Genomic DNA, 8,868 nt, shown 5'->3' with positions numbered 1-8,868 from the left:
AAGTGTTGATTCACTTCGTATACAAATAATCCCTCAGCGTATAGCAGGTTAAACCATGCCATCAACATTAAGTCGCACTAAGTTCGTTGCGTGGTATCCCGCCTGATAAAGATGTGTGACGCATTAAACTTTTGCTTTCCCGGCGGTTCTCTATATTGAGACATTCCTGCTCTAATTAGATATGTTTAGAACACACTGTTGTTGCTTTCTTAGCTAAATCTCTCACAGGAAAAGCGTCTTGCAACTCTTGGCAGAAAATATAAACGAAGCCCCTGGATGCATGTTAAAATCCCCCGGGTGCAGCGTTAGAATTTTAAAACCCTAAAATTTAGTCATAAATGGCATATTTCTGGAATTTATGAGGTTGTGCATGTGGTATTTATGCTGTCAAGCACTTTTCAAAAGAATCCCAAGGTGACATTTCTTTGTAAAGAGAGTGCGAGAAAAGGCTGAGCTCCTCCTTGTGTGTGTGCGTGCATGAGAGGTTATCTGAAAAGTCACGGCTGGTTGAGTTTGTGTTTTTTTTTTGTTCTCGACGGACCACTTGCCAATTAAGAGACGAAGCTGACAAAATCCACTCCTCCTCCTTTCTCATCTTCACCTCCTTCTGTTTGTGTCATTTCTCTTCCCTTTTCTCCAAAGGGTCAAAAACTCTTCTTATTTGGAAATGACCTTCCAGTATAGTGAACAACATCAAGGCTGACGCAGCAATACAGTCCCGAAACCCAGAGGACAGTTTTCTCCTTATAAACTTTTTCAGGCAATGTAAAATGCACTGCTCAAACTCCACAATTTAATATTCATCTCTTTTCCTCGATGTTGCTTTATTTTCTTCCCAGCCTCTTCTTGCATTCATAATGTAGCAGGAATATGACAGCAGAACATTCAAATAACTCCATGACGCTGGTTGACTTCCTTGTTACTCACATTTAAAAGCAAATGATCATTTCTTATAACCTTTATATTGATAAACTACTACTGTGACTTATGCAAGTCCTGGTAGTACAAAGATAAGTATGTTTGTATAATAAAACTAAATTAAAACTACACATGCAATAATAATAAATACACTTTCAGTTGGTTGTCAAGCTTCTTACCTGTGCTTACATTCAAGAGCTCCAGCTTAGTGGTTAGCTATTTTTTTGTATCCTCCTACAACATGTAGTATGTTTGTTTATCAGTGATTTAGAAGCTGCACTATGGACGGACATTAACCGCTAGCGAGGACGCTACAATGGCTTTGTTTGCTTGTCGTTGTCAAAATTGTTATACACAACTATAATGCGTCATCGAAATGCATTACCAGGGTAAAAGCTCCATCGTGGTCCAAATTGATATAATTTATGTTGTATATCGTACCACCTAGCCCAGGGGTCGGCAACCCCCCTCTGTGCGTCGGTTGAGGTGGGTGGGTTTGGTAGCGGGGGTGTATAATGTAGCCCGGAAGAGTTAGGGCTGCATGGGATTCTGGGTATTTGTCCTGTTGTGTTTATGTTGTGTTACGGTGCAGATGTTCTCCCGAAATGTGTTTGGTGTGGGTTCACAGTGTGGCGCATTATTAGTAAGAGTGTTAAAGTTTTTTGTTTTTTTTATACCGCCACCGTCAGTGTAACCTGTGGGGTTGTTGACCAAGTATGCCTTGCTGTCACTTATGTGAGCAAGCGGAAGCCCCATACAGCATGTGGCTAATCAGGCACGCTGGTTGTAGTGGGCGCTAAATGCTGTACAATCACGGCACGCACGACACTGACAAGCGCCATTCATATAAAACCCGCGTGCCGCACCAGCATTCAAATTCCATATAAAAGGTATGGGCAGCGTGTCTGAGACCCCTGGTTAATACATAGCACAAAGCAAAAACAAAACCATCTTATGCATTGTTATTTCATTTTAAATTTCAAAAAAATTTTGTGGCTCCCATTGTTATCTTTAATTTGTGAAACTGGTCAAATGGCTCTTTGACTGGTAAAGGTTGCCAACCCCTGACCTAGCCACATAAAGCACTTTTCCATTTCTATCCAGGATGTGTACCCTGCCTTCCGCCCGATTGCAGCTGGGATAGGCTCCAGCCACCCCGCCTCATTGATTGTTTTTAAAGCTTGCACTTTTTGTTGCACATTAATAATGCATGAAAAATTATTCATAAAGGCAGAGTGGACGATAAATGCAATAGCGTCAAGGAGTGTTGGGAGAGAGGTGTTGCTGTAATCTTCGGCCCATTAAGGCTATTCGGGCAGCTCCAGTTTTTACTTTGTCAAAGGAAGCAGCGTTTTCTATATTTTTTCTCCTCCCCTGCAGATAGAAAAATGGCAATTGGAAAGTCGCAGTCTGGGGATCTGCATTAGCAGCGGAGCAAGAGGAGGAAGGAGGGGAAAAAATAACAAGTCCAGGCAAGATGGATGGGAGGTTGAGGGAGGAGGCGAAATAGATTTGTGAAACGATTCATCCCAGGACAGATACTTTGACAATGAAGCATGGAGGTTCTTAGATGGGGAGACGACAGGTTGACATGTTTTTTGTTGTTGCTTGTGCTGCTTTTAAAGGGCTGTGTTGTCATGTCGCCGCAGCTGGTGTGTTACCAAGGTCATCGTATTCCACTGTCTTGCTTTTAGCCTGGCGGGGTTATTCACATTACTGTGCTGCAAATTTTAAACACATTAAGAGCTAGCTCCCACAATACTGGATTTTTAATATCTATTTTGTTAGTTTTTGACAGTTTAAATAGTTCATAAAAGTATGTTTAGACAAATTTAAATGTTTGATATTGTAGTGATGTCTATAGGTTTCCAATGGAGTGAGTCCCCAGGAACAACAGTTAGTGATTTGAGGGGGTCCCTGGAAAATTTTGTGGGTCTCCACTAGGGATCGACCGATTATCAGCGCCGAAATTTGGAATTTTGACGAATATCAGTCTTTTTTTTCTTTTTTTTTAACGACAACATAATATCAGATACCAGTTGTATTTAAAAAAAAAATAAAAAATAATTAGTTAAGTTTATTTAGTAATAACCCCTGATCAAGCGCCAACTAGTTTGCCGTGGAGTTTAAAAAAAAAAAAAAATTTAAGAATTAAAATTACTCTCTTTGTCGATAATTCTCCCCAAATATGATATCTGACAGGGAATTTATTTGAGTTCTTGTGAGAAGTCTTTCCCGGTCTGCTTAGCTGCTGCTCACACGGCCACGTCCCCCCTCTCTCCTTTTAATGCAGTGCTGATAGTCTACAGTACAGCTCCTCTGCTGACATGAACTTGTCAAAATTGAATTTCTTTTGCCGGTAATTCCAGATTTTGTTTTTGTTTTCTGACATCTTCCTTCCGTTTGTCTCTACTGCAGCGATGGAGTTGCATGACAGTCTTTGTCTGCAACACTCGGCGCGTTGGCTCATTAAAGGAGAGCGGCGTGTTTAATGATCCATGATTCAACAGAGCGGTAGAAGATGGATGGATAGATGGATGAACAGCGATGGATGAACATAAGAACAACAGAAAATACTGTATATCTCTGCCAAAAATCCTAACTGTGTCTAAATTAACAAATAAGATACTTGTTGTATAAGTAAATAAGAGCAGGCAGCAGCTCTCACATTCCCATACTTTCTGTAACACGAAGGACAAAATGTCAGCCAGCTTGAAAAATGTCTCAACTATAAGCTGTGACGAAGCACAGATTTATTTTTATTTAAATGTTCACTATATTTCAGGGTTGCTCACACAGAAATCTTGCAATGTATGAAATTCATAAATTGCTATAGAATTGTATAAAATTGAGTAGATGGCGAGTTATTGTGATGTACAGAAATCCCATATTTTTACCATTTCCAATTATTTTGAAATGCAAATGTACCGTATTTTTCGGAGTATAAGTCGCACCGGAGTATAAGTCGCACCTGCCGAAAATGCATAATAAAGAAGGAAAAAAACATATATAAGTCGCACTGGAGCCCGGCCAAACTATGAAAAAAACTGCGACTTATAGTCCGAAAAATACGGTATATGCTTCTCTTAGGCACACATAATAAAGGTGTTGGTGAAATCCCCTAATGTTTTTTTGTGCTAAATGAAACACAACATTAGCAGAAAAAAAACCAACTTAAAGCCTTGTCAAGCTGTTTACCGACATAACCTATTCATGTTTAGCTAACTTTTATTGCAAATGAATATCGGCTCCAAATATCAGTTATCGGCCTCCTTGACTACTATGGAGATGTCCGCTGATGTCACAAATGGGAAAAAAATCACAATGGGGAAAATTTTAAGCAGCTTGTTTGGACGAATTATAAAGGAAGGCAAGATTGTTTTATAAATATCTCTACCATGCCTCCATGGTTTGATTTCAAATTTACGGGACTTATGCAGATCCGAAATACACAAAAACAGGTACCAATAGGTAAGGAAAGTCAGTTTTGCATAAGAGGTCTTCTTTAAGCAAAATATCCGGCCTTCTTATGACTTTCAGCATGTAATGACGTAACGACGCCTGTGCGTAACATGTGCGCGTGCATTAGCTTTGTGTGTTGTCAGCTAATGTTACCAATCATTGATTGTATATTCTATAACAACATCAACACATCTGAGCCTGAACACCAAACACATTCCTCTGACAGACAAGCAATATTCATTCAATATAAAAAATAATTTTGAAAAAATTAAGATGCTTTAAAAAAATCTAATATTCTGTAAACTGCTAATGGTAACATATTGTAAGTTCCAAACCGCTCCTTTCTATTTCATGAATTATTATTTTTTGAAAAATGTAGTATGAAACACATTTAGTGGTGGTATGGTATACTTATAATTAACAGAAGGATTCATTTTATGTTTAAGTATCTGAATTTAAACAAAAATTCAAACATATCCAAACTGTCACGGGTCATGACATACAAAATAAAGTGAAAAATCCTTTTGTAGCACCAAAAAAAAAGACTAAAATTTAAATATAAACTAGTACCAAATGTTTTAATAAACGTGCTGATTTTAAGACAAACAAAACAAAACAATTATTTTTAATTTCCAGCATTGGTCGGAGAGAGCCCTCTGTATCAGAATTACAGTATATCCGGCCATGGCTTTGGGGGTGCTTTGTGGCTGTGGTCTGGTGATGTGCTGGTGCAAACAGCTCCTGTGATAGTGTTTCTTCACCTGGCTCCTCTGTGCTCAGTCATGTATTCATTTTTGTGTGTGTGCCTTCGTGTGTCTGACTGCTGATGGGGGCAGGTGGGTCATCGGGTATTGTTTTTACATTTTTTAAAGCACTTTGTGTTGCATTTTTTTTTGTATGAAAAAGCGCTTTATAATATAGTTTGATTTGATTGGACTTGTTGTGCCTGTTTTGTTGTGAGTAGTGCAAATGTTAAGACTACGTTTACACTGAAGGCCAAAGTGGACCAAATCTCAGTTTTTCGAAATTAAATTTTTTTTCCAGCTGACTGTTTAGAATACATGTAAAATATGATCTTTGTCAAACTCCAGTATAAATGCACACAGGCCCAAATGTGGCCCCAATGTGGCCTCTGTCACTTACATGCGCAGTTCGATAATGTGAAAACAAAGGAAGTTGACTGAATTCCGTAAATGAACAAGGAAGTTGCTACTACACGAGAAAACATGGAAACCACAAATCAGTGTGTAAATGGGTTTGTGCCGTAGCTCTTGTGTAGATGAAGTACGTAGGTAGATGATGGAAAACAACTGCAGGAGGAAGAAGAGAATTGCAAAAAGGAAAGTGATCATGCTGTGTACATGAAAGACGTAGCTGGACCAAAGATGACATAAACGTGGCAAACAGGCTGCAGTGTCGTTAAAACTGCTGTCACATTTGAAAGGATCAGATTGTTGTCCAAATGGATCCAGACTACTTCCTGATTTGGCTCAAAACGGATGGGGAAATATCAGATTTGAAGCGCTTTGTAGCGTTTAGACTGGCAAAAAAATATCCAATCTGTGTCACTTGAGGACAAACAAATCAGATTTGCTGTCCAGTGTAAACAAAACCAATGTTGTCGGAAAAGCGCAGCCTTTTTTATGTGATATCAAGCCAAAGCTTGAGAAAAGTTTACTTTTTGGGGGAGGAAGATGCAGAAAGTAGAGCAACCTACTTTGGTATCAGGCGCTGTCGAGGAAACAATACAGGCAATGTTGAGTTACTGTCACTTGTCTGATCAGTGCAACTGGAAGCAGAAAATACAGCTGCAGTAGTCTGCTGACCAGCAATAGGTTTGATCTTATTCTTCTGTAGCATTTTTGCGTTATTTTGGTACCAGCTAAACTAGCATGTTGCGACAGTGGCGAGACTATATACAGACAATCACGTTTGCACTAAGCAAAGATGCGCAAGGGTTGAAACAATGCATGTCTGGTCTGCTGACAAAGTTTGTGGTAAAAGTTTCATGGTAAAAATAAAGTGTGTCCCTGGGACGCACAGATTGGGGGTTTACTGCGATCTTTTATATTTGAATGCATCAGAGACGCAGGACGTGTGTGCCCAGCAACATCACTGATATTGTCTTTATTTGATTCAACAGGCAAACAGAGGATTGGTTTGATCATCCTGAATCAGTCTTTGGATAAAGACTACCTTCACGTGCTATGGAGTAAAGGTACACCAAGCATGGAACTGCCATAATTTTCATGACAGAAGAGGCTGGTGAACTTTTTGAGAGGTTTTGGCATGTGGTCACATACTGTGGTCATACAGCAATGGTCAGCAACAAAGTCACTAACTTTATTTGCCTCTCTACATTCATTAGCGCTCCACCGTTGCTTTTGATCCAAAATGCTATGGAGCCTTTGTAGCCTCTGCTGCACCACATGTGCTACATTGTCACTGAACATGACCTCTCTCTTTGTTCTCTGATCACATTCCCTGTGAGAACCCCTTTTAATTATATATTCATCATAAATAACCTTCCTTTCCACAACTTTAATAATCCTGTGTCTCCTCGATTGCAACTTAAAAATTAGCATATTCAAAACAAGCCAATTCAATACGATAGAAAGTTCCCCTGCACTGCAATTTGCTGGCTGTATATGCAGCATGAGTCTCTTGCTCTGAGACGTAGATTGACTGTGACTTTGTTCAAATCTGTTAACCTAACTTGCCACAAGCATTAGCTCTTAATGTCAAACAAAGTACTCATAATAAAGTGAAATTAAACTTTTGAATACATTAGCGCTTGTTGGCTGAATGACTGCTACGTTGGCACGATTACAAGACTAGCGAACCGTCTTGAGATTTGAACGTGCAAAAGCCAAATGACTTCTTCCAAATAACCCAGAGCTTTTCTTCCTGTCACTCACACACAACAATGACTTGGAGAAGTCCAGCTGCAATACAAGACAAGACCCATGTGAAAAAAGTGCAGTTCAGAAATATGATAAAATTGGATTTTAAAATAATCAAATCATAATATTTTTTTACATATATCTTTTTTAAAAAGGTCCTGGGTTCGATCCTGGGCTCGGGATCTTTCTGTGTGGAGTTTGCATGTTCTCCCCGTGACTGCGTGGGTTCCCTCCGGGTACTCCGGCTTCTTCCCACCTCCAAAAAACATGCACCTGGGGATAGGTTGATTGGCAACACTAAATTGGCCCTAGTGTGTGTGAATGTGAGTGTGAATGTTGTCTGTCTATCTGTGTTGGCCCTGTGATGAGGTGGCGACTTGTCCAGGGTGTACCCCGCCTTCCGTCCGAATGCAGCTGAGATTGGCTCCAGCACCCCCCGCGACCCCGATTTGGACAAGCGGTAGAAAATTGATGGATGGATGGAAGTTTGTCTTTGAATATATTTTTAAAAAGATGTTTTGTCTCACAAGGCCCTTTTCCACTGCAGGAACTTTTACAGGAACTTTCCCTTTTACCCTCGCAAATGAAATACACCCTGCGATTCCTCGTAAATTAAATGCCCCCTGCGATTCCACTAAAAACTGCCCGGGTAAATGATCAATCTTAGTTCTTAGTAGGTAGGTGAGACTTTGAAAAGTTCCTGCAGTAACTTTTGAGAGGCGGGCTGTGCTGTCTAACACTGATTGGTTGAACATAGTTGGGGTGTTCCTAAAACTTTGTATTGTAAGCTACTTGATGGAATGAAAGTAAAACAAAATAAACTTTCATGTTGCAGGAACTTTTCTGGGACATCTGTGTGCTGAACAACGCTGATTAGTGGAACTATTTTGTAGTGTGAATTAGGGATGTCCCGATCCGATCCAAATATCGGATCGGGACATCCCTAATTCACACTACAAAATATTTGCAAAACAATGCGTATCGGCAAGGCATGGGAAAATGCCGATCCAGATCCAGTTTAAAAAAAACTCCGGTCCGTGTTTTCCAACGCACCGATTTAAATAATACATTCCACTTTTCTGCTGTTCCCTAATTTCCGTTCCGCATTTTCCAGCACACCTTCAACACATCCACAGGTCTGGGGATTCTCACACAGTTGCCTTTAGCTGCTGGCATTACACGACAGGCTCTTCTCACTCTTTCCTGTGTCTCCCTCTTACAGACAGCGAGCGCACCTTCTTACACACGTCACATACTGTCACGTCATACGTCACATACTGTCACGTCATACGTCACATACGTATACGCCCTCTCCCAGCAGAGAGCAAGGTAGCAGCATGGCTAACGTTAGCTGTGATGCTAGCGCAGCCGCTAAGGTGCGCGCCTGCTCAAGTCATCTGCGCACGGCAAATCTATGCCACGCACAAAATCAAATAAAAAAATAAGCGCATAACAATTTTCGACACACGGACACGACAGAGAAAACAGTTTTCGTCATCATTGTTCAAATATTATAACGTCTGTCGAGACGCTTATCTCCATTCGGTGCCACACGCCCACACCATCAAAATGCCGAGGCAAACAT

The 8,868-nt window shown here is 40.3% G+C and overlaps 1 protein-coding gene across 2 annotated transcripts in view; it reads left to right on the top strand.

Annotated features, from left to right (window-relative positions):
• tpk1 (thiamin pyrophosphokinase 1) overlaps positions 1-8,868 on the top strand; it is a 109,125-nt gene that overhangs the window by 7,686 nt on the left and 92,571 nt on the right. For both annotated transcript variants that reach the window (XM_061965512.1, XM_061965513.1), the window contains one exon: positions 6,524-6,598. In XM_061965512.1, coding sequence (XP_061821496.1) covers positions 6,524-6,598 — 75 coding nt within the window. The remainder of the gene's footprint in view (positions 1-6,523; positions 6,599-8,868) is intronic.

The sequence above is a fragment of the Nerophis lumbriciformis genome, linkage group LG07 (assembly GCF_033978685.3).
Source record: "Nerophis lumbriciformis linkage group LG07, RoL_Nlum_v2.1, whole genome shotgun sequence".
Taxonomy (NCBI): Eukaryota; Metazoa; Chordata; class Actinopteri; order Syngnathiformes; family Syngnathidae; genus Nerophis; species Nerophis lumbriciformis.
The sequence above is the reverse complement of the archived record's forward strand: the minus strand, read 5'-3'. Positions and strand labels throughout refer to the sequence as shown.